Source organism: Aplidium turbinatum, chromosome 14 (assembly GCF_918807975.1).
Source record: "Aplidium turbinatum chromosome 14, kaAplTurb1.1, whole genome shotgun sequence".
NCBI classification, from domain to species: Eukaryota; Metazoa; Chordata; class Ascidiacea; order Aplousobranchia; family Polyclinidae; genus Aplidium; species Aplidium turbinatum.
The window spans coordinates 1,119,769-1,144,712 of NC_137485.1; the positions used below are offsets into that span (position 1 = coordinate 1,119,769).

The 24,944-nt window shown below is 38.5% G+C and overlaps 1 protein-coding gene across 4 annotated transcripts; it reads left to right on the plus strand.

Annotated features, from left to right (window-relative positions):
* The first annotated feature begins 1,952 nt into the window (after positions 1–1,952).
* Positions 1,953–13,343, plus strand: LOC145783376 (uncharacterized). 4 transcript variants are annotated; one of them, XM_082595232.1, is made up of 6 exons: positions 1,953–2,079; positions 5,332–7,336; positions 7,897–7,976; positions 9,944–10,024; positions 10,631–10,675; positions 11,576–13,343. In XM_082595232.1, the coding sequence occupies exons 1-5, from the start codon at positions 2,005–2,007 to the stop codon at positions 10,637–10,639; spliced, it is 2,250 nt and encodes a 749-aa protein (XP_082451358.1). In that variant the 5' UTR covers positions 1,953–2,004; the 3' UTR covers positions 10,640–10,675; positions 11,576–13,343. The 4 variants fall into 4 exon arrangements, 3 of the variants coding, with proteins under 3 accessions (XP_082451358.1, XP_082451357.1, XP_082451356.1); XR_014290925.1 differs by having other exon boundaries at positions 9,944–10,675; XM_082595231.1 differs by having other exon boundaries at positions 10,631–13,343.
* Positions 13,344–24,944: the final 11,601 nt, after the last annotated feature.

Consider the following 24,944-nt stretch of genomic DNA (forward strand, 5'->3'; position numbering starts at 1 on the left):
AACATGGTACATGTTACATTCGCAACGCAACAATCATTCGATTGGTCCTCGTTTGAGCGCTGATGCAGTGTATAGGAGAACCGCTCAGTCATTCCGAAGCAAAACCAAATCCAACCAACAGTGCAGAAATATTAGTTTATTTGTCGATGTTTGGCAACACTGGTTTCTTGTTTTCTTGTCTTGTTGGCAATGGCAGGCTTGCCAGATTGGCCCTTTTGGGGCCAAATATGTGAAATTTGGCCCTTTTTAGAGGTAGTTGGCCCCTAAAAAAATTGTTTGGCCCCTTGGCCCTTTGTTTTCAATATTTGGCTCTTTTTGGAAGCAGTTGGCACATACTATCAAACTAGCTATTTAAATAAATGTCTTTCGGAAATTGAGACTGAAAAGTGTTATTACGATTTTTTAGACAGTGTTTAGCTGACAATGTTTATGCCAATGCCAAAGATTTGAGTGGAAACACTGTAGAAGATGAAGATTTGGAATTGTTCTTGTAGAATGTAGACTGTGTTGTTGTAATGTTGTGACGTTATTGACGTTGTTAACGTTATTATGTTTTATTAGCAACGTTATTAACGTTATTGAACAATTTGGCTCTTTTTTACCCAGTTTGGCCCTTTTTTCGACATTATTTGGCTCTTTTTCTCAAAAGCTGTCTGACAACCCTGGGCAATGGCTTGTTGTCACTTGTCACTCAATTGTTGTCAGTGTGAAATGTCACTGTTTCAGCAAAAGGGGTGACTAAATTACTAAGAAGAGGGCTGGAAGGGAACAGGATGAAGGGAGGCCAGTGAAATTGTTCAGGCAACAAGTAGGTGGTCTGCATGAGGCCCATTTTGTTTACAAGACCAATTATATATTTCAAACAAAATTTGTTAATATAAGAAAATGCAAAGGCAACTTATTTTTTCATTTTATTTTTCGTCATTAACGCATCCGGGACGAATAAGATACTAACTACAATAGTTGATATAGACCTACCAGCACGTTAATGAATGGGAAAAGGTGGCAAAACCTTAAAAGGTTTAAAACGTGCTTGAATAGTACAGTAGATCAGGCTATATATCTGTAGTACAGTAAGTACGGCCACAAAACCCAAAGGGTTTCACTCAGACTTTCATCAACCTCAGTGAAACACTGGCTAACAATTGTCTCATAATATACAGCCTTTTAAGCCCCTTTATTTTTCAACAGACCAATGTTTCTTGTCAGTGTGTGAAAGACTGTGTGTGAAAGTTTCATTTACAACTGCGAGTAGAGAAAAAAGTTTGAAATACGAAAGCAAGTAGAGAAACATTGGCTTGTGGAAGCCGGCGACTCAACATGGCCTATCTGCACAGTAGTTTCGGTCTTTTGGAGGGCATTTAACAAATTCTTAGTAGCCATTGCCCTCTGGAGCTTAGATGCCTGCTTATACTGGTTAAGACCTAACATTTCTGAACTTTTATAAAAAAAAAAAATTTATAATAAAATCTAGGCTGTGGCTATATTTACACTATATAGTGTAATCATAGCCGCAACAGTGTTGCCAGATAAGGAATTCTGCCCTAATTTGAGAAAAGTTTAAAGATGTGGAAAACAAAAACTTGTATTTTGGAAATTTTTTTTAGTCCCGGACAAAGATCAAAACCCTAATCTTATTTCTAACTCTAACCCTTACCTTAATCCTTCCTAACTTTAATCCTAACTCCGGCAACACCTGATTGTAACCATGGCGACAAGTGTGGAAAAGTAGCCGCTTCCTAAAATCTAACTAGAAATAATTAAATTTAAATTGGCTAGATTGTAGTTGTGTTTTTTTTGTGATATTTTATGTAATTTTTTCATGGTTGACAAACTACAAGATTACTTTTGCATAGTGCTCATTTAAATAGTTTACTTCACAATGTAGATACTAACAACCTGAATTGTTTATTTAGTTGTTAAAAATGTGCACCTAGTTAGTGGTATAACAAAAACATTGCATTTCTAAAGTTGTTAAATTTTAAAACAGCACATCTTTAATAAATGATGAAGTTTCATGTTTTTTTGTTGTTGTGTTGCATTGTGTATGACGTGGCTCAGCTCTCATTGGTTGTTCAGGTGAGCATCAGCTAGCATGAATACAGTAACATGGTTTGTGTACTACTGTACTGTACACTTTGTACAGTATATATATACAGGTACTATTATGTACTACTATGATATATATTTTTATGTAATTGTGTTTCTTTTTCTCGACTCGTATTAGAAAGGCAACTAAACAAACATCTCTCTCTCTATACACAATATATATAACAGGCCATAGGCGCCGGGTTTTGAAAATTGCCGGGGGGCAAAGTTTCTAGCCGACCGATTGCTTACATTCAAAATGCTGATGTTTGTTTGCGTCTATCTGCCATTGTATATCGCCAAGCTTTATAATGTAGGCTCAGGCCTCGAAATTCACGGCGGACATGTCCGCCGTCACAGCATGTGATGTCCGCGGGAAGTACCATCTAGATCGGTCATATTTGTCCGCCGAGAAATAACACAGGAACTAGCGATACAAATCGTCATTGCATAGCACGAACAATTGTTGCAATAATATATTTTCCAGCGCATTCTAGCGCGCATCTACAAAATTTGAATACTGTATCCCTTAGCTTCTATTCAAGGAGGAAAACTTTCGATTTTTACGTTGCTTCAACGATTGATGACATTGAATCAGCGTAAAAAAGGTGAATTCTTCGCTAAGAATCGATAGGAGTACAGGTACTCCTACACTAATCACGCGCAATTTAGTTCAAGTTTTACGTCACAATGTCTGACTTTGATCTCCGAGTAATAATGATACGGCAAGGTTGGTTACTAAATTAGATTATACGAGTAGGCTATTACAGCAAGATGCAACAAAATTTGTTAAGTTTTGGTATAACAGCAAGACAGAAAAGACCCAAGGAAAATTCACTTTCGCTCACATGACAAGCAAAACTAAACTTAGGAGAAGAAAGCCTGTGAAACTTTGCACAGCAGAAAATAGTAGCGTTGGTGAAGAAATTTTCCGACTCCTGCCCAGAGCATTGTGATGTAATAAGCCACACGACCTTGTTCGATGGAAGTTAATCAGTTATGTGACGTATTGACCAGCTACACGGCGCTTTGACTCTTCAAGCGCAAGTCGTTGGTCTGATGAAAGCCTTTCAGAGTGACTTTACTGATTTTTTAAAAAGCCTCTAAAATCGTGCGAAGAATTATTATCAAGATAAAGTGATTAAGCATGACGATCGACGGCTAAAACTGATGTGTCCGCCGTGAGACTTGATTTGTCCGCCGAGATAGCTGCTCAGACCGGACACGTTTGTCTGCCGTCAACAAAAACGAATTTCGAGGCCTGTAGGCTACTTCGAATTATATGCTGGTCACTTTGAACTATAGCTCTTAATACGCGTAGATACTAAACTGAGCAAACAGCAAACCGCACCTCGTCATTGACACTCCTAAGAAAAAACAAAGCGGAAGAAATCAAGAAAAACGTTTTTCAATCATTGTTACTATGCTTCAACGGCACCATGCTGGCGTTTATCAGCTACCGTACTTCTGTTTCTTTTGTTATCTTAGGAGCAGCGTTCTTGTTGCAACAAGTAGATCTTTTAATTGAGATCGATCCGCAATGAAGGTCAAACTAACGCTAATCTGAACTTGGAAACATTTGATTTAAGATTTTTTTAAAAATAATTTGCGGGGGGCAGCCACCCCAAGCTAAATTCACGGGGGGCGCCGCCCCCCGGAGTCGGCGCCTATGTGACAGGCCTCAAAATTTGTTTTTGTTGATGGCGGACAAACGTGTATGATCTTGAATAGCTATCTCGGTGGACAAATTAAGTTTCAGGGCAGACACACCAGTTTTAACATCATCATGTTTAAACACTTTATTTTGATAATTCTTTGCCGTTTGAGAACTATATTAGCATAGCTGCGGTTTAGAGAAGGCTTTTTAAAATTTCAGCGAAGTCACTCTGAAAGGCTTTCATCAGACCAACGATGTGCGCTTGAACAATCAAAGCGCCGTGTAGCTGCCCAATACACCACATAACTGGTTAACTTCCATCGTACAAGGTCGTGTGGCTTTTTGCGTAGCAATGCTCTGGGCACGAGTCAGAAAACTTCTACACTAACGCCACTATTTTCTGCTGTACAATAAAGTATCACTAGGCTTTTTTTCTTTAGGTTTATTTTTGCGTGTCATGTGAGCGAAAGTAAATTTTCCCTAGGCCTTTTCTATCTTACTGTAATAGCCTACCAAAACTTAACAAATTTTGCTACATCTTGCTGTAATAGCCTACTCGTATAATCTAATTTTGTAACCGACCTTGCCTTATCAATATTACTCGAAGATCAAAGCCAGACATTGTGACGTAAAACTTAAACTAAATTGCGCTGATTATTATAGAAGTACCGCTATTCCCATTGATTCTTAGTGAAGAATTCACCTTTGTTAATGTGACGCTGATTCAATGTCATCAATCGTCAAAGCAACGTAAAAATTGAAAGTTTTCTTGCTTGAATGGAAGTTAAGGAATGCAGTATTCACATTTTCTAGATGCGCGCTAGAATGTGCAGGAAATTGTATTCTCGCAACAATTGTACATGGTATACAATGACGATTTGTATCGCTAGACGCTAGTTCCTGTGTTATTTCTCGGCGGACAAATACTGTATGACCGATCTAGGTGGTACTTCCTATGGATGTCCTATGCTGTGACGGCGGACATGTTCGCCGTGAATTTCGAGACTTGATATGATAAACATATATAAGCTCAGTGGCTATTTGCATGTATATTGTAAATATTGTTTTTGAGGCTATGGTTGGTTTTGAATCTTTATCCCAGGACTGACAAGCCTTGATAAGGTATTCGTGGTAGTTTTGCATACTTGTAGAGGCTTTTGACGCATGGCCTGTTACCGAGATTGATAGAGTGAAGTTTAAGTATAGTTTAAAATATAACATGGTGATAATAGTAACAAAGTCTTGTTAAAACTATTTAGTATCATACTTATCATGGAAATGTATTATCATACTTTGTAACAAGCTCAATAGATTCTAGTTGAATAAGACACTAATGATGCTCTACAGTAGTAGGCTACAGCAAAATGCATAATTGCGTATGCCATAAATAGGGCTCTGCTGACTCTCCATGCATTTTTAATCAAAAAATACCACAAGGAAGTCTTTCTGCCAAAATTTATTTATGGATTCGCTCATTAAAATAATATTATAATTGAATCCATGCCTACTGATTCAGAGGCCTAACTGCCATGCTCATTTTTCTTTGGTTAACAAAATGTTGGATATTCATTATTTTTATTTTATAGACTGCTGCAATTTCTATCCCTCCATCGGATGTTAAAACTAACCATCCGAATGTTGCCGGTTCTGATAAAAAAGTTTCCCTTGTCCAAGACAGTGATGGGAACCTGCAACTAGCTCATCCATCAAAGCAACTTGATATTGAAAGAAATAATGGCGTAAGAAAAAATGAAGCTGAAAATGAAAGCATCACAACACAAACTGCACTTGGTAAAGAGAGTGAAAATGTCAATGAAAGTGAGCTGAACCACACTGGAACTGTTAAAAAAAGTGGTGCAAATGAAAATGATTCAGGAGTTGGCCCAAAACAAACCGGAACTGGTGATGAACCTGACCCAAAGCAAACCGGAACTGGTGATGAACCTGGCCCAAAACAAACTGGTACTGGTGAAGAACCTCACCCAAAACAAACGGGAACTGGTGATGAATCTGACCCGAAGCAAACTGGTGATGAATCTGACCAACAACAAACGGGAACTGGTGATGAATCTGACCCAAAACAAACGGGAACTGGTGATGAATCTGACCCAAAACAAACGGGAACTGGTGATAAATCTGACCCAAAACAAACAGGAACTGGTGATGAATCTGACCCAAAACAAACGGGAACTGGCGATGAATCTGACCCAAAACAAACCGGAACTGGTGATGAATCTGACCCAAAACAAACAGGAACTGGTGATGAATCTGGCCCAAAACAAACCGGAACTGGTGATAAATCTGACCCAAAACAAACAGGAACTGGTGATGAATCTGACCCAAAACAAACCGGAACTGGTGATGAATCTGACCCAAAACAAACAGGAACTGGTGATGAATCTGACCCGAAACAAATGGGAACTGGTAATGAATCTGACCCAAAACAAACAGGAACTGGTGATGAATCTGGCCCAAAACAAACCGGAACTGGTGATAAATCTGACCCAAAACAAACAGGAACTGGTGATGAATCTGACCCAAAACAAACCGGAACTGGTGATGAATCTGACCCAAATCAAACAGGAACTGGTGATGAATCTGACCCGAAACAAATGGGAACTGGTAATGAATCTGACCTAAAACAAACCGGAACTGGTGATAAACCTGGCTTAAAACAATTGGGAACTGGTGATGAATCGGACCCAAAACAAATCGCAACTGGTGATGAATCTGACAAAAAACAAATGGGAACTGGTGACGAATCTGACCCAAAACAAATGGTAACTGGTGATAAATCTGACCCAAAACAAACAGGAACTGGTGATGAATCTGACCCAAAACAAATGGGAACTGGTGATGATTCTGGCCCAAAACAAACCGGAACTGGTGATGAATCTGACCCTAAACAAACGGAAACTGGTGATGAATCTGGCCCAAAGCAAACCGGAACTAGTGATGAACCTGGTTCAAAACAAACCGGAACTGATGATAAACCTGACCCAAAACAAACAGGAACTGGTGATGAATCTGACCCAAAACAAATGGGAATTGGTGATGAATCTGACCCAAAACAAACGGGAACTGGTGATGATGACCCAAAACAAACGGGAACTGGTAATGGTACTGGCCCAAAACAAATGGGAACTGGTGATGAATCTGACCCAAAACAAACCGGAACTGGTGATGAATCTAACCCAAAACAAATCGGAACTGATGATGAATCTGACCAAAAACAAATGGGAACTGGTGACGAATCTGACCCAAAACAAACGGGAACTGGTGATGGTACTGGCCCAAAACAAACGGGAACTGGTGATGAATCTGACCCAAAACAAACTGGAACTGGTGATGAATCTGACCCAAAACAAACCGGAAATGATGATGAATCTGACCAAAAACAAACAGGAACTGGTGATGAATCTGACCCAAAACAAACGGGAGCTGGTGATGAATCTGACCCAAAACAAACCGGAACTGGTGATGAATCTGACCCAAAACAAACGGGAGCTGGTGATGAATCTGGCCCAAAACAAACAGTGAACAATAATGAAAGCAACCTGTATCCAGTGGAAGATGAATACGATAACACAGGTGAGATGTTTCTTATTTTCAATTAATTGTATCCAGTGGTAGACAGTTACATGCTTTCTTGTTAGTAGCCGTAGTGCCAGTGGTTATAGTAATGGTTTATTTAATACTCTAGCTGTCTAGCAAGTCTAGTAGCGAGTCTAGCGGCGATACTTTTTTACCAAGGTAACTGTAGCAGAATAGGCTTGCATTTGCTCCAATTGCAATTGCACTACCCGCTAATTTCATAATTAATATCGTAAAAAATAGTATCCCTCTAATTTTTGGTGTGGGACTCTGCTAGGATTGAATATGCGTGTGCTGCGAATTTTCCAACCAACTGGCTGGTTTTGAAACATGAATTATTATTGCACAATTCTGTATTATATAAATTCTGTGGTTACAGAGTGAGATTGTTATTAGTTGCGACCCCAGACAGCAAAATCTGTCATCTTTACAATGATTCAACATTGCAGACGTTGAACTAATGTAGAATTAAAAATGACAGATTTTGCTGTCTGGGCTAACATTTCAAGTGAAGCAAAAAATTGCCGACTTCCCAACGGCAATACTTCTGTTTGCAGGTCCAGGGGTCTTCACTTACTTCATGGTTGTGTTGGTGCTGTCAGTGATCCTCTACATTTTGTATCAAAACAGACGAAAGGTGAATTTTAGACTTCGGTTCTTACAACTTTTCAATAAGTGATATGTTTGTTAAAGTTGTACCGAAGTTGATTGATGGTGGATACTCGTTACTCGCCGTCAGGCACAAATCCTTTCTGAAAGTTTAAGGTAGTTGTTCTTCGGTGGTTGCATGCGCACAATTGCACATGTGTACAACTGTACAAGTGTACATACTACATCGGATATATACAATTATACAGCCATCATCATCAGCCAGTTATGCCACTGCTGGATCTAACATTACATCATTATTCAAATTCCGTTTTGTCCCTACCAGTGAGCAGTTATGCACCGGAGGCAACATATTGGTGGGAGGCCGGAGCTACCGACCTTTGTTGATATCTAATGTTTAACGAAGCGGTTGTTGACAGTAGCATTGACAGGGAGGTCCAGATGGTACTTTTTGGACCCGGGATGAATTTAGGCACCCGGGAAGAAACCACCTGGTATTTTTTGCATATGGTGCGTTTTTCTTAGAAGTGGCCTGATTTGGGGCCTGAGAGACTCATTGCAACCGAGCCCAAATTATTCTCTCAACGGCCCTGGTTGTTGGGACACTACTCTCATCAAGCAGTGAAGCGATAATCAGGCACTTTTAAAGAAGGTGCTTTATGGCAATGCTTACAGTGCTTTAAAGGGGTTTATTTAGGAGTAAACATTTAAGATTTCAAATTTGGCCATGTTTTCTATCCAGCATCCACCTTATGTAATATTGTTTTGAAGATATTGAAGAATTTTGTTTGACTTCCTTGAACCCATTTTGAATGTTACATGTACATTTACCCAATGTTACAGTCAACATGTGTCACTGTGTATTTTTGCGTCACTGCAGTACCACAATGATACATTAAATTGGATTTATCCAAGGTTATAAACTTGACCACAGCCACACATACCGTTGGCTCACAAACCTCCGGCTCCGGGTCAGAGCCACTATCATATCTGAGCCGGAGTTGCAAAAAGTGACCGAGGTTTGTTCCATCAGTGCTAGTGAGAGTTGCCGATTCTTTTCTCGCAGCAATTGCCTTCACTCCTATTCTCCATCTTGTGCTGTCCATTGTAGCTTGTTACTTCTGTCCAGAGATGTACGTATACGCCGCAAATTCTACGCCGCATACTTGCGGCGTAGACTTTTTGTTTACGCTAACGCTTGCGGCCACATTTTTTTGGATAGTTTGCGCTTGAGGCTACGCCGTAAAGTTTTTGCGGTTTTTTAGCGCATAGCGTCAACGCATACTTTTTAATGTATTTTTTCGCTACAACACGCCAATAGCCTACCTTCCAGCGCTGCAGTTGAAAGAATGTTTTCAATGGGCAAAGACATATTGGAAACAAAACACAGCAAAATGTCAGATGAACACTTTCAGGTGCTTGTGTATCTTCGTGGAAATTCAAAATAAAACTTGTTTGTTTCGAGTGGTTTCCTGCCGTGTGAATGTTTGGCACCTAGCAAACAAAATGAGCTTACGCTAGTGTATGCGCTGACGCCGCCAACTTTTTTTACAAGTTACGTTGACGCATACGGCGTATGGTTTTTCGAACGTTTGCGTTTACGCTGACGGCGCCAATGTTTTTTGTATGCGCGTACATCACTGCTTCTGTCCGACTTTGTCTGCCTCATTCATCACCTGTTCTTTTTGGACGTCCCCGTTTCCTCTTCCCATCTACCTTCAAGTCAATGCCGTTCAAAGAAAACTTTTTCCTCCTTCCTAAGCACATGCCCAATTGCCCATACTATCTTAAACAATAAAGGGTTTTAATAATTACAGGAAGAGTGCTCACTGCTCAATGTCCAACAGAGCGGATTTGAATATATCTAATGCTATTCTTTTGGTCCCATGAACCCCAGTAGGTAATTTAGACTTTAAGAGAAGCTACAAGAACTAAATATCCAAGAAAACTGCACAAATATCAGTCGATGTGTGTGATCCATTGTTTTGCTTGCAGGTGGTGGCGTATGTTGTGAAAGGAGGCGACATGAGAAGACAAACTGGAACCCGTCGTGGCAAAAACTACCAATATGAGAAAGTAGGCTCTGATGACAAGTCTGTTAACTCATTTGTGTTCTGATGGGGAACCCATTGAGTTCTACTCAATAGCGCTTCAAGTGCTCTGGGCCGCACAGGCATTGACCTGATGACGATAAGTTTATATTTCAGTTTCCTCCACCATCATTGCAAACAACGCTAGCCATAACTTAGCAGGGGTGTAGTAAGCGATGGTGACTTTGGTACACATTTTGATACTACGTATATATTCGTTTTTAAAGCTTTGTAATTAATATTATTGTTTTGCAATTTTTCACATCACGTTTTGTTTCGGCGCAAAGTGATTTTCCGTGACACAATCTAAACCAATCTTTAAATCCAACCTTGGTTCAGACTGTGACGCTCGCTGAACGTGGCCGCGCTGCTCATCTTTGCTTGTTTGAAGCAACCTTTGAGGTCTTTTCGCGATGTTCGTCAACTTCTCACCCAGTTCGTCAACACAGTCATGTGATGTGGTGGCGAGGTATTTAAGCTCACCAACACTAACGGTACGACGCACCCTCACGTCAATGTTAGGATTTCGTCACAGAATACTGTATGGCTGCTATCATCATTAAATGATAATGATGATATTTTAACTATTCAGATTTTGTGAAGTGAACAATGAGCGATAAACAAACAGCCAATCAAGGTGAGAGGCTCGCATTGACTTTATGGGAGGCAATGACACGGAACAATATAGATTGTTATTACATAATTGAACTATCATCATCAATTGGCTGTTCAATCAGGCGTGAAACTTGGGTTGATGTTAATCATGAGAGACCTGATCTGCATGAGCAACTTAATGATGTGGTTTGTTCGGTAATTTCTTCTATTCGATTCCTCAACACCGGTAGCGGCTTTGCACAAACGTTTGTGCATCTGTCCGAGGGCATACAATTTAATTTCATTTGAACTTTTAGAATCTGTTGATCCTGCGCTTCTTTCCCCCTGCGCTTCTTTCCCCCCTGCGCTTAGTGGTGTCGGTTTCATCTATTTATTGAGAATGTTCACTGTGTGATCTTTCCTGGTGGTTTGTTGATTGATTCTGCACTTCGAACTTTTTCCCTCCTATGTATTCAAAGTCCAGAAGGTTTGATATTTCCACTTCATTATAAATGCCACAGTCTTGGACCTTAACAAGATAACAACTTTCTTATCAACCCTTGTCACACACTTATGCTCTCAGGGCGATGCAGTTTTGTCTTCCTTCTTTTCCCTTGTGCTCCCGCTATCGGTTTCTTCTATTTATTAACTACTGTATGGTGTATATTTACTGTGTGATATATGTTTATTGCAGAATAGTGAGTTGCTAATGTTATATCACAATGTAGTCTTAATTTCTTCACGCTAGTTAAAAATTATATAAAGTAGTTTATTTATCAGTAGGTAGACCTTCTTTTTACCAGCTCTACTGTTGATTATGCAACAGCTTTGTGACATTTTATGTAGATTCTCGTGTGCGTTGCTGTTTTTCTTTGTTTGCTGACCGTCCATATATTGCCTAGCAGTCGTGTGTGTTGTTTATGACGTAATGAATCGCTTTTAGGTCAAAGTCCAAAAGCTGGAAGACAGATTCATTAATTATGTTTCGAAGTTGATAAAACGAAAACAAAGTGACTCCTAAATTCACTTTTCCATCCGGGACAGCCAGGCCGAAAATGACCATCGGCAACACAACTTTGCTTCGACTGCTTTCCATCCTCTTGCATCACACGTGACAGTAAGACGGTATTTTGCTTCATCAAATGCTGGAGTTTGTACAGCATATGTAAAAAAGAAAATTTGAAAAATTCCCACATTGAGCACGTAAAATAAAATATCCCCGCAGAATTTATCATGATTGCAATTTAGCACCGAAAACAGTCGAGTCACTTGAAGGCTCCCGGATGCTACTAAGTCCTTGGTATGTTTAGATCAGTTTTTTTCAACAGGGTTCCGCGGTACGTGTAGTGGAGTTTCGTAAATTTAAAGGGTTTCTCGTTTTGTTTTTGTTTAGACAAATTAATTTCTTGCTTGAGTGCAGTCAATAAGCGACAAAGAAACATTGATAGTTGCGTCACTTGTTCGTTGTTATGGCATAAACAAGAATGTTATTGTTATTTTAGTGGGGGTTCTGTGACAAAAACTATAGAAATAGGGGGTTCCGCGATGGCAAAGAATTGAAGAGCTCTGCTTCAGCTACATAGTGCACGCCTTTGTAAACGTTATGATCGTGCGTCTGTTATGTAAATGTGCGAACCTCCATAGAAAACTAAACATTAGATCTTGCATGTTTATGTTGGATTATTACAATGACCCACTATTGTGACCCGATATACGTGTTCATGACGCAACAAAGCAAACTCAATTGAATGTGATTTATAGCTTGTTGTCGTTGATAGGGTTGCTGCTGCTTTTACATTTTCCTGAAAATTCAACAAACGAACTGTGATGCCAACTTCCGTGTTCGACTCCTGGTAGTGGTGGATGATCATCCACTGTTGATATTTGTTCATGGCGTTCAGAATGCTTTTTCGTGATAGTTTACGATGCGAATGTAATAGTAATGCATACCCAGTCAACCTAGGCGATCGTGACGAACTAGGCTTAACACTGTAAAACACCTTTGGACGTATTCGTTAATTTGTTTATTATCGTAACCTGGTCAGCTGCATAAAGAGGATCAGCCAAAGCGAACTTTCACACGACTCGCATAGTTTCCTGTATTTTGTTCCATTGCTTTTTGTTTCATGTGAAGATGAATATAAAGTATGTGAAGTTGAAAATAGCGATTTCCTTCTGGATAACGTGTCATGTTAATACGTCTAGTTTAGTCCACAAGATGTTCATTATATTTCTGTGTGATGTGAAACCGAATTATATTACACATCGTAGTGATATACTTGTATCATATTGTGCGCTCCTAGCTCGACCTAAAGTCAGTTCTTGCAGAGGTGATTAATCTACTTGTTCTCAGCAGGTTCAGACTCAGAGAGAGTTTGTTCTCATTACAGATTTGAAAACAAATGCAAGAAAAAACAATTTCAGGTTCAAATATCACCCCAAAGCCAAAGTTCGACCTTTACGTCCTGCAACCTTTCTATCGAATCTCATTTGGAAAGGAATAACAAGCTGTGGTAACACGGTCATCATTGAAGTGTTGCGACCGTGTCATGTTTTAAACTGATTAGTGATTATACTGTTTTCGTTTGTTTGTTCCAGTATCCAGCACGTTATAACATTCGCGCTTTGTCGCTTCTACTTCTTTCTAAACCTCTCCTATGTTTGGCATATATTGGTTTCGTTGTGATGGTCAGAAATAAAAACCAATCTGAACTGAAGCTGTGGTATCGCTTGGATTCTTTTTGTAGTTTGCTTGTAATGTAGGGTAAGGCCTAGAACATCGCTGAAAAAGACGCTGAAAGTGCAACAGATAACGATCTGGAACTTGCACACACGCCTTGTCAATGTGCGAGGCAATAATAACTACTCGAGGTTCTTGTAATTTTGATTTCGACTTCTTAGCTAGACCTAAAGGTGGGTTACTTTATAATTATTTGAATATATGTGCTGTTTTGTGTAGCCTACTGTTGTAATGGGCTAAAACAATGTTGCTTCGACATACTGGTGCTACTGAAAAAAATTGAGATTAAAATAGCTTTAACTGAGATTATAATAACTTTAAAGTTGCATTGGCACCTTTTTCAACTTAAGTAACGTCAAAAATAACCTCGCCTATGAAGAAATTTTGAGGGATTTCCGACTGAGAAAAAAGGGAATTTCAGAGGATCAATAGAGGGATTCCACGGTGAACCAACAGACCGTGACGGGTTGAAGCTTGCGCTGAAAATCTAGACAAACTACAGTAGCCTACTGCACAGATTGTTCCGTTCATATTAAAACCAGTTTAACACCATCTTTCTGATTTATTTTTAAGTCATGAACACAGAATAGGTTACATTATCACCATAAAAACAATTATTCAGCCAAATATGGTAACGCAAAACTAAAATAAAAGTTTGCAAGGGAAGGCACCATTTTTGCAGTCCAGAACATTATATCGAAGTGTATTCGCTCAATAAATAAAGACTTTGAAGTATAGACAACTAAGTCACACCAAGGCAGACCACTGAGGGCTTATATTTTCCCCTGAATTTAATAGAAGTAGCCTAAGTTAGTTGTGTGTACTTTTCAGTTTTAGTTCATCAACAACGAAATGGAGACAAAAGTCATCATTAAGAGCTGCCTCTTGCACACAGTTGTTTCTATATTTAAATTGACACTTCACTTCCAACAGTCCAAAAATTTTCCCGGTTTTGTACTTGTCAAACACTTTTCCATCTGGGAACCTCCAAAAAAATTTAACCCAGGATTGACTATTAGGCTGCTGTCAAACATCTCTAGGCTACGTCTCTGTTTAGTTGTTTTTTCATCTCTTCGCGATATAACCGGACTGCATGCTTCTCCTTTGTCAAACCGTGGCGAACAGCTGGAACATGGTGTAGCATTGGTGGTTTAAAAATTGATTTTAAAAAGGAAGTAGCCTACGGTAGTCTTCCGCTTAATAATTTTTCCAAAATTTGGGGAGGTTAGTTGTCGTTTTCGGCTATTGTGCCATAAAGCTGATTGAGACTGCGAAGTTATTGCCTTCTCAAGAGCATGTAGGCTAATAATAATAATCGTCTTGTTTTTATTTGCGCCCATTGCGATAACATACAGTACACTGCAATCACAGATGTGATGCAACAGACGACAGGAAGCAGCGAAGTGACATATAGTCTTCGAGTCAGCTGCTCCCCTGGTTTTGTCTTGCCACTAGCCTAAGTGTCTTTGCCGAGACACAGCCGCGTGCTCTGGAGTGGTGTCGAATCCACGTCCTTTCGAACGTCGCGCAGACGTTCTCACCACTCGGCTACGCAGCCGACGATGTGCTTCCTGTAAGCCCATGTACAAGCATGTCTTCATTTGATGCATCATGATGTTTCAAAAGGTAGGAAAATGGTGCATTTGAAGCATAGCATGCTGCAAAGGCTTCAATTTCGCTTTCAAGCAAGGGACGTTTAAGTTCATTTCATCTGGCATCGAATCTGCGTGACGTGATGGTACTTTTCACCCTCTGTTTGGTCCGGGCGGTCTCCGCTTTTGTAAAGATGTAATTTGTGACTGGTTCTGCAAAAATGGCATCGCCTCTTGGTTTGTGCCACTGTTGCTCTGTGCTGGTGCAGGATAAAGCTCCTGGAATCATTTTTACATCACGAATGTGAAAATGATGCATCTTGTATCATTTTCAATCTTTCATCTTGTATCAATATGCAATCAACCCATTGAACGTGTCAACACTATTAGTTTTCTGGGCATTTTGCTGAGCGAAGACTTGTCATGGAAACCCCACATGCTATCTTTACTGCAAAAACTTCGCAAAAACTTTGGAGTTATCTGCAAGGTTAAGCCCTACCTAAACACCAACAATTTGATTTGCCTTTACCATTCCTTAATTGAAAGCAATCTCCGGTATTGCATAAGTGTATGGAAGCATGGTCATGTAACTGTTTTAAAAAAGCTTCAAAAGATTTGCGACAAATTTATAAAAATGATTGCAAAACATGAATCAAATCACTCTGAATCCCATAATTTCTTCACAATTGACGAACTATACACAATAGAAACTGCAAAATTTATGTTCAAACTCAAACACAATCACTTACCCCAATGCTTTAATTCTCTATTTCAACTTAATAACAATTTGCACTCAATATCAACCAGAAGCAACAATCACTTTTTCCTCCCCTACTTCTCCAAAAGCTTGACTCAACAATCCATTCAGTTTAGTGGAGTTAAAGTGTGGAACCATCTCCCGAAAACCATCACTGAAATTGAAACCTTTTCAATATTTTGCAGTAACCTGAAAAAGCACTTGCGTTTTGAAAATTAACCTCTAACAACCTATGCTGTAACTCTTTAATTATCTGACTGTATTATTGATTGTTGCACCATATCCTGGTATAGCATGCCTTTCCAAATGCCACTTTTGTAAATTTATCCTACATATCATATATTACTATATTATACATTAACATATCTTACTATACGTATATCTTATATATTACACCCGACCGGATAAGGATGATGATTACTATCTTTACTCTTCCATGAATAAGCTACTATACCGTATTGCATAATTTAATATTTGCCAGATAAGAATATATCACTAAGTTACTACCAGCTTGCATCTAACTACTCCCCTGATTATTATAAGCTATTATGTTCGTTCAGAGGATCGCTTGACTTTTCGTAAGATTATTATTTAGGTTGGTTTGGAAAAGATGCATGAAACAACTCAGACACTACATCCTTCATCGGCGCTACCAAAGAGTCTCCACCTCTCATTAGCGATACCAAAAACACTCCATCCCTCACTGACGCTATCAAAGATGATTCAACTCTTATTAGAAATACCAAAAACACGCTACTATATCATCATGCTTATTATGCTCTTACATGCGCAGGAAATTAATTTAAAAAACAAAGTTTTTTTAACTATTTTATCTTGATAATGAGCTGCCATATTATGTATTTGTTCTACAATATATAGGCTACTTAATATCGTTGCTGCGAACACTTTATTTCTGTATGAAATCTGTAAATAGTCCTTGTTTTGATAGTCCGTTATATAATTTCAATATGTGTGTGTAACTGTGTATATTAGTTTGTTTTTGTGATGTTGGGTTCAGTCGTGTTCTCATTGCTTTAAGAATTGGCGCTCCAGTTGTTCCAGGAACGAGGAGGCGACTGATTCTTAACTAATTCCTCAACTTATTTTAAAGTATCAGGTTTGGTGGCCGTGCTTGACTATATTTATTGATGCATATACCGCAATATTAGATCCTTTCACGCACGTCTTAAACCATTAAGGTTTTGCCACCTTTTCCTTTTGTTAGTTTTGTTACTGTATTTCTTTTTCTCAATATCATTTCTTTTGCATTCTGACAAAGAAAAATAAATTGAATTGAATTGAATTGAATTGTATAGCAATGCAGTAGCCTAATATGACTGCATCTACCACCAAGTCTGCAACACAAAAAAAATGCAAATTAATACCAAACAAAAGTTTATGCACGGTAACAGAACAAAGTAGGCTATATAGGCTAGGCTATGTAACCAAACGTGGTCGACCTAGTTTTAGTTATCCATGTTAGTAGCATAAACTGCTTCATACTACTACAGTAGGTAGGCTATACATAAACCGCATATAGGCTTAGCTGTAATATCAAATGGCTTATGCTGCAAGCAGCAGTAGCAATAATATGGTTAATAAAACAATAATCCTCAAAAGTGTAAAAAGACTAGTTTGCAACTACATTACAATTTAATATCACCATAGATATCTTATATAGCCTATATATAAGATATAAGATATCTATGATATCACCCAAACTTTCACATGACATAGAAAGAAATATTTAGCATTATAGATTTCAGTTTAATAACAATTGGTAGCCTACTCAACATCAACCAGAAACAACAATCACTTTTTCCTCCCTTTGCCCACTTCTCCAAAAGACTAACTCAACAATCCATTCAGATCAGTGGAGTTCAGTTTGTTTTTATTTTTGACCATCACAACGAAAAATGGCTGCTCGACACCTGCCCAAACATCTAGACCGCGTCGCCGCCACTGCCCAAGGGTGGTAAAAGGCAGAGCCCCTCGACCCTTGAAGTGGCGAAGAACAAGGTTCAAACGAAGAAGAAGAAGACAACGAAAAACAATATATGACAAACATGGCAGAGATCTAGAGAAAGTAGAAGCGACAAAACGCAGACGTTATAACATGCTTGATACCATAGCAGGACTATCAATTTAAAATGTGGCACGTGGTCACAGCGGTAAATCATAATCTCTTCGTGGGAAAATTGTAACATAAGATTCCCGAATCGTTCGTCTGCATGTAATGACCGAAAAAGAAACACTCCTTTGAAACGTCTATTCAAAATTTTATTTCTGTAAAATTAGCCACCTGGCTGTCGAAAATGGAATGCAACGCCGTACACCACTAAAACTTGTCACTACAGAACAGATTACTTGGATAAAGACGGAATTTTTGTCCAGCTAGCAAGCACTAAGCAAACAGTTAAATATTTGACCAACTTTCAAGCAACCATTTTACGAATGACCAGAATACATTGCAATATCTCAAACTCACGTACGCAGTACTGTGACGTAATAGTGAAAGACATTGTCACGCAATTCAAACAGGTGTTCAAAGGTGATGATGCAATATTTCATGTTTAAACAGGTTTGACACAAGTCTTACGAACGATGGTGCAATTTTGGCTCATTTTTAAGAAAAATTCCATGACGTAAGATTCAGTAGACCTGAACGGTTTTATATGACGTTTGATTTGTATAGAGATTGGCCGTAACAGCACGGCAGTGTTTCCACTTTTAGGGAATTTGCAGTAAATTTTTGGCTGTAGGGAAATTTTTAGGGAATTGCTTGTTTTAGGGAAATATTCAGGGAAATTTAAATTTTACAAAACGACATCAATTTTTTTTTATAAAGTAGAATTTGGTTGCTAATTCTTGAAAAAACTTATATTCTAATTCTCGTACTTTCCCAGTTGTTGCTGCCAGTTGCTGGAACTGTTTGTCTATTTGTGTGAAAGAAGCTGAAAATTTAAATGAATTCAAAGCTCGCTTGAAAACGTTCTATTTCAATGAACATTATGACTGAATGTACCGTATTAATTATCACCATTGTCATGTACAGCGCCCAGGAGCATAGTTTGACTGTGGATGTGGCGCTATATAAATATTGTTATTATTATTATTATTAAATAAGCTTTAAATTTAGGTTTTCAATTTTATTTTGAAACACTGAAATTACTAAGGAAATTTTCAGGCCAGGAGTCAACAAAGTTGAAAATTTAAATTACCTTGCACTGATTCGCTAAGGTATAGAATTTATTCAAGCTGGCTGCTGCGAAGTGCCTTCAAAAGTTCAAATTGTATTTTAGGTAGCCCATCTTTGAAAACGTGTTTGTTTAAGTATCACTTATATTTTGTTGTAACTTTTTATTTGGTATCTAGATTGCTGTGGTGCTATCTTATTCATAATCATATTGTGTATAATTGTACCGTGCTATTCTCGCAACAGACAGATTAAAGAGAACTCAGAACAAAATTTTGGCTGGTTTGTAATTGCGTATATTGTAATTTTGTAAATGCATAATTGTGGAAGTAGCTGATCCAAAAACAATTGGATAATTTTAGAAATTTCTGTTGATTGAGCAAGATTCTTTTGTTGTTTCAATTTTTGCCATTTTTTGTGTGCTTATCAAGTTCTCATGTGTATCTCATCATCATCATAATCCATCGTCGGTTTGTTCCCCACTAGTGGGGGTGGCCGATTGTTTCCGCGCAGCAATTGTTTTAATCCCTTTTCTCCATTACACCCTGTCCCTTGCATCTTCCTCCTTCAGTCCGACTTTTTTAAATTCATCCTTCACTTGTTGTTTCCACGTTCTTCTTGGACGACCGCGTTTCCTCTTCCCATCCACCTTTAGATCTAGTGCCTTTCTAAGAAAACTTCCTTCCTCCCTCCTTATCACATGTCCATACCATCTTACTCCATTTGCCCTTGCCAGTTGGTCTATGGTCTCTCTCATCTCTAGCATATCCAACAATTCTTCAGTCCTTTTTTCCCTTCTCGTTTTCACCCCACACATTGCTCTCACCATTGACCTTTCCGTTCTTCTCAGGATTGCCAGTTCACTCTCTCTCAATATCCATGTCTCACTACCATATAGCATTGCAGGCCGCACACAGCTCCGATATACTTTCCCTTTCATCCTTAGTGAGAATTTTCTGCCATACAACATTTCCCCACATTCCCTGAACTTTGCCCAGCCCAATCTTGCCCTTGTTGTCACCGCTGCTTCACATCCACCACTTCCATTTATCCGATCACCCAGATAACAGAAGTCTGTCACTGTTTCTATGCCATGGCAGAACTCATCATCATGGCCTTCCACTTCATTCCTTCCTTTACTGCATTTCCCACAAACAAAACACTTCGCCAATCTTGTTGCGGCTCTCTTGACATTAGCACATCTTGCATGTACCCACTTTCCACATTCCTTGCATTGCATTGAATTTCTCATCACTCTCTTGCCACATATTCCACAGGGATCTACTTTGCTCTCAGCAACTGTTCCTTCTGCTCCACTCACCATCACTTTTGTTTTTTCAAGATTCACCTTCATACCCTTGGTTTCAAATGCTTCTTTCCATTTCTCAAACTTTCTCTCCAGTCCCTCCATACTATTACTTGTCAAGACCAGGTCGTCTGCATACAAAATTTCACTCAATAAGCCCTCCCTCACTCCTTCAGTTACAACGTCAACCACAATAGCAAATATCAGAGGTGACAAAACTGATCCTTGGTGTACACCAACCTTCACAAAAAACTCGTTTGAATAATTTGATCCAACTCTCACTTTTGTTCTTGCATCCTCATACATAGACATCACAGCTCTCACTAATCCCTCCGGTATACCTCTTTTCCTCATTGCCCACTCCATCACTTTCCTTGGTACTCTGTCAAATGCCTTTTCTAAGTCGACGAAACACATATATAGTTTTCTCTGCTTCTCTCGGTATTCCTCCTGCATTCTTCTCAATATAAACAGAGCATCCACTGTACCTTTTCCTGGCATAAATCCAAACTGCATATCATTTAATTTCACCAATGTTCTCAACCTCTTTTCTAGTATTCGCTCCACAATTTTCATTCCATGCTCTAGTAGTTTTACACCTCTATATGCACTGCAACTTCTCACATCCCCTTTTCTCTTGAACAATGGAACAAGAGTACTATGCTTCCACTCCTCCGGCATTCCCTCTCCATCTGATACCCTTTGGCTAAGTTGTAGCATTACTTCAATTCCCAACTCTCCACTTGCTTTTATCATCTCTACGCTCACTTCTGATGGACCAGCTGCTTTATGCAGTTTCATTTGCCCCATTGCCTCCACCACTTCATCACGAGTAACCTTTCCCACTGGACCCTCCACCAGATCAACCTCTGTCATATGATCCCATACATTCTCCTTATTCATAACATTTTCCATATGTTCCTTCCACACTTCTCCTCTGCTTTCCGGGCTGTAATGCAACTTCCCATCTCCACTCCTTATACATCTTCCCCCTACAATATCATTCCCATCCTTTTTCATTTGCTTTATGAGTCTGAATACTTTGTTTTGGCTTTCCCCCATTTTATTAAGTTCCTCCTCAGCACCATTCTTCATAGCTCTTGCAACAACCCTCTTTGCCTTCTTTTTCATACTCTTATACTTCTTTTTATTCTCTTCTGACCCATTTTTGCGCCACTGCTTGTATGCATCTCTTTTCTGTGAAATCGCATGCTTCACCTCTTCATCCCACCACCATGTGTCTCCACGATCCCTCCTCACTTTCTTTTTCCCACATACTTCATCACATGCTGCTAGGACACCTTTCTGAAATGAAGCCCACAAGTCCTGCGCACTCATGTTTACCAGCTCTTTTGCTCTTTTCACAAACTTAATTCTCGTTTCTTTTTCCTCCAGTTTCCACACATTTCTCACAAAAACTCGTTCTTTCTTCACTTTTTTCATATTTAAGTCTCCTACTACTAGTCTATGCTGCAACTCCAACGGAATTACTTTCACATTCTTCAAGTACTTTCTCTGTTCCTGCCCAACCACAATAAAATCAATTTCCGACTCATGTCCTCCTGAGCTGTAAGTCACCTTCCTTTTCTCTTTCTTTTTAAACCATGTGTTGGCAATACAAAGTTTCCTTTCATCACAAAATTCAAGTAGCATTCTTCCTTCCATGTTTCTCTCCTCAAAACCATACCCTCCATGAATGCCCTCGAACCCATTTGCTTGTTTTCCAACATGTCCATTAAAATCTCCTAATCCAAACACCAACTCTTTTGAACTCCGTAAATCCCATTCCTCTGCCAAAACATCATAAAAACTTTCTTTTTCTAAGTAATCCCTACCACTTTGAGGTGCATATGCACAGATTAGCCTCACTACCTCCTCTTCAAAAGCAAGTACCATTGTCATCACTCTGTCACTCCTTCTTCTAACTTCTAACTGAAATAGGAACAAAAATGGCAGCTAAAATACCATCAGTACATCCACGTAGTGATATAAAAAGTCAATTAAAATCATTTGCTTTTGAAGATATTGATGAAAGCGAAATCTCTGATTGTATCAATGGCATGAAGACAAAAACAGCTCCTGGTTTGGATGGTGTCTCCACTAAAACTGTTAAATTAGCTAAATGTGTCATTACTCCTGTCCTGGTCAAACTATTCAACAAATGCATTGCTCAAGAAGTTTATCCAGATTGTCTAAAACTATCACAAATCACTCCAGTACCAAAACACCCTCATCCCAAAGCCTTAACTGATTTTCGACCAATTTCTTTACTGTCGACATTCTCTAAAATCTTTGAAAAAATTCTATATCAAAGAATTAATAAATTTCTCAACAAACATAACATTTTGTCTACATGCCAGCATGGCTTTAAAAGTAATGACTCCACTTCACTAGCCACAACAAGAATATATGATGAACTGTTATCTGCCATGAATCAAAAGGAATTCACATGCTCAATTTTTCTGGATTTAAGCAAAGCCTTTGATACTGTAGATCATAAAATCTTACTAAGCAAACTTTACAATTATGGCCTTCGAGGTAAAGTTCTGAGTCTTTTAAATTCCTACTTATCTAATAGACAACAATGTACTAAAATACTTGGAAATACATCTGACTTTGAACAGGTAAAATGTGGTGTCCCTCAAGGCTCTGTTTTAGGGCCATTACTCTTTCTGTTATATGTGAATGACTTACCAAATGCAACAAATTTTAAAACAACATTATTTGCTGATGACACCAATTTACATATGACAGATAAAGACTTAACTTGCCTTCAAAAAAGAGTAAATAAAGAAATGAAATTTGTCGATATTTGGATGAGACAAAATAAGCTGTCAATTAACTATTCAAAAACTGCATACATGATAATATGTAAAAATCCTTTCAAAGCCAAATCCTTTCAATTAAGTATTAATGGAAATCCTATTCAACAAGTAGATTCAATTAAATATCTTGGTGTTACCCTTGACAACAAGCTATCATGGAAATCACATTTAACTTGTCTTCGCACAAAGCTAAATAAAACTTGTGGAATTTTATATAAGCTCAGACATTTTGTACCACTTAGTACATTGCGTGTTGTTTATTTTGCTCTTTTTCAATCTCATTTACAATATTCATTAATAAATTGGGGTAGGGCTGATAAATCTATTTTACATCCCATAGAAGTTATTCAAAATAAAGCTCTTAGAGCATGTTTATTTTACCCTAGACATGCCTCTGTAAATTTATTATATGTTAAATTTGATGTTCCCAAGCTTAATGACTTAATTGAAATTGAGTATGCCAATTTCATGCACAAATATAAAAATGGACTTCTACCTGATTGTTTTAGTGCTTATTTTAATGATTTAAATAATATCCATCAACATAATACTCGCCACAAGATAAAATCCCAATATTTCTTACCCAGAACTAATAATAACTCCGGGCAAAAAATGCTACAGTACTTGGGACCCCAAGCATGGGGTAAGGTTCCTTCAGAAATTAAATGTTTGTCTCCCTTTTCATTCAAAAAGCAATATCAAACGCACTTGGTCGGTTGTTACTCTTGCTAAATGCAACTCTGTTGTGTATTTTTCAGTGAAATTGATCTGACATGTCTGACAACTTTTGGGATCTAATTTGTGTTTTGTTTGATTTCTCTGTTTTTGTTTTGTTTTTTTATGTTATGTTCATATACAATCTTCTCATGTTTTGGCTTGCATTTACTAACCCCCACATTGCGATTGTAACCTTATTCAACGTTTCATTATTTTCTCTAAGTGTTTTCAGTATAATTTTCATTGGTAGTATCTTTTTGTAAAATACGGTACTGCCGCCGGGGTGGAAGCTGACTTGGTGACCTCATAAGGTCTTTCGCTTCCTGCCTCTCTCACTTCTATGTAATGTACCAATGTATTTGTCGTGATAATTTGAGAAAAAAATAAACCAGTGATTGATTGATTGATTATTACTTTCTCACACAATTCCTCTTTTACCAAGAAACCAACACCACCGATTCCTGTGTTATTTCCTGACCACCATAACGTATATATCCTCCCATTGACACCTAAAAACCGCGCTGACTGTCCCCTCCATCTTACTTCCTCTAGGCAACATATATCCACCCTTCTTTTTCTTAGTTCTTCACATATTTCAGTTCCTTTACCACACAAACTTCCCACATTCCAGCATCCGATTCTAACACCATAATCTTTTTTCAATGTTTTTTTGTTTTCTCGGAACCCAGAGATTCTTCGCACCCCTTGCCCATCTAAGGGCTGCTGGGGACTAGGGGCCATTTTTAGCTTTTGCTGCATTTAAATAATATTATATCTATCATTCGTTGTTTTTTTTATCTGTCGCTACTGACGCTACATATAGAAACCTGTTTTTTTTTTTAATGTTTTTTCCAACACATATTTGTTCTTTTTTTTTAGGGAAATTGCTAGGGAATTTCAAGGTTTAATTTAGGGAAATTTAAGCAAGCTGTACACTAAATTTAGGGAAATTGAAAATTTGAAAGTGGAAGCACTGCAGCACGGTCGCAACACCTTAATAAAACTTTTATAAATTTAAAACAAAAAGTGAGAAAAAAATAAGACGTTACGTACCGTAACACTTACGAGTACGGTACGGTAGTTTATTTGTGCCTACTTTCCGAGTCAAGCAGCAAAAAAGCGACACATGGTGATGAACAGGTATGCAGGTGTAGCCTACCTATAACCACTAGCGTACGC

Excerpts from the sequence above, each read along its gene's own strand:
- LOC145783376 (XM_082595230.1), top strand. The coding sequence starts at position 2,005 with ATGATGAAGTTTCATGTTTTTTTGTTGTTGTGTTGCATTGTGTATGAC. Across the intron at positions 2,080-5,331 it reads AGCTCTCATTGGTTGTTCAG|ACTGCTGCAATTTCTATCCC; the intron begins GTGAGCATCAGC and ends TTTATTTTATAG. Across the intron at positions 7,977-9,943 it reads TGTATCAAAACAGACGAAAG|GTGGTGGCGTATGTTGTGAA; the intron begins GTGAATTTTAGA and ends TTTTGCTTGCAG.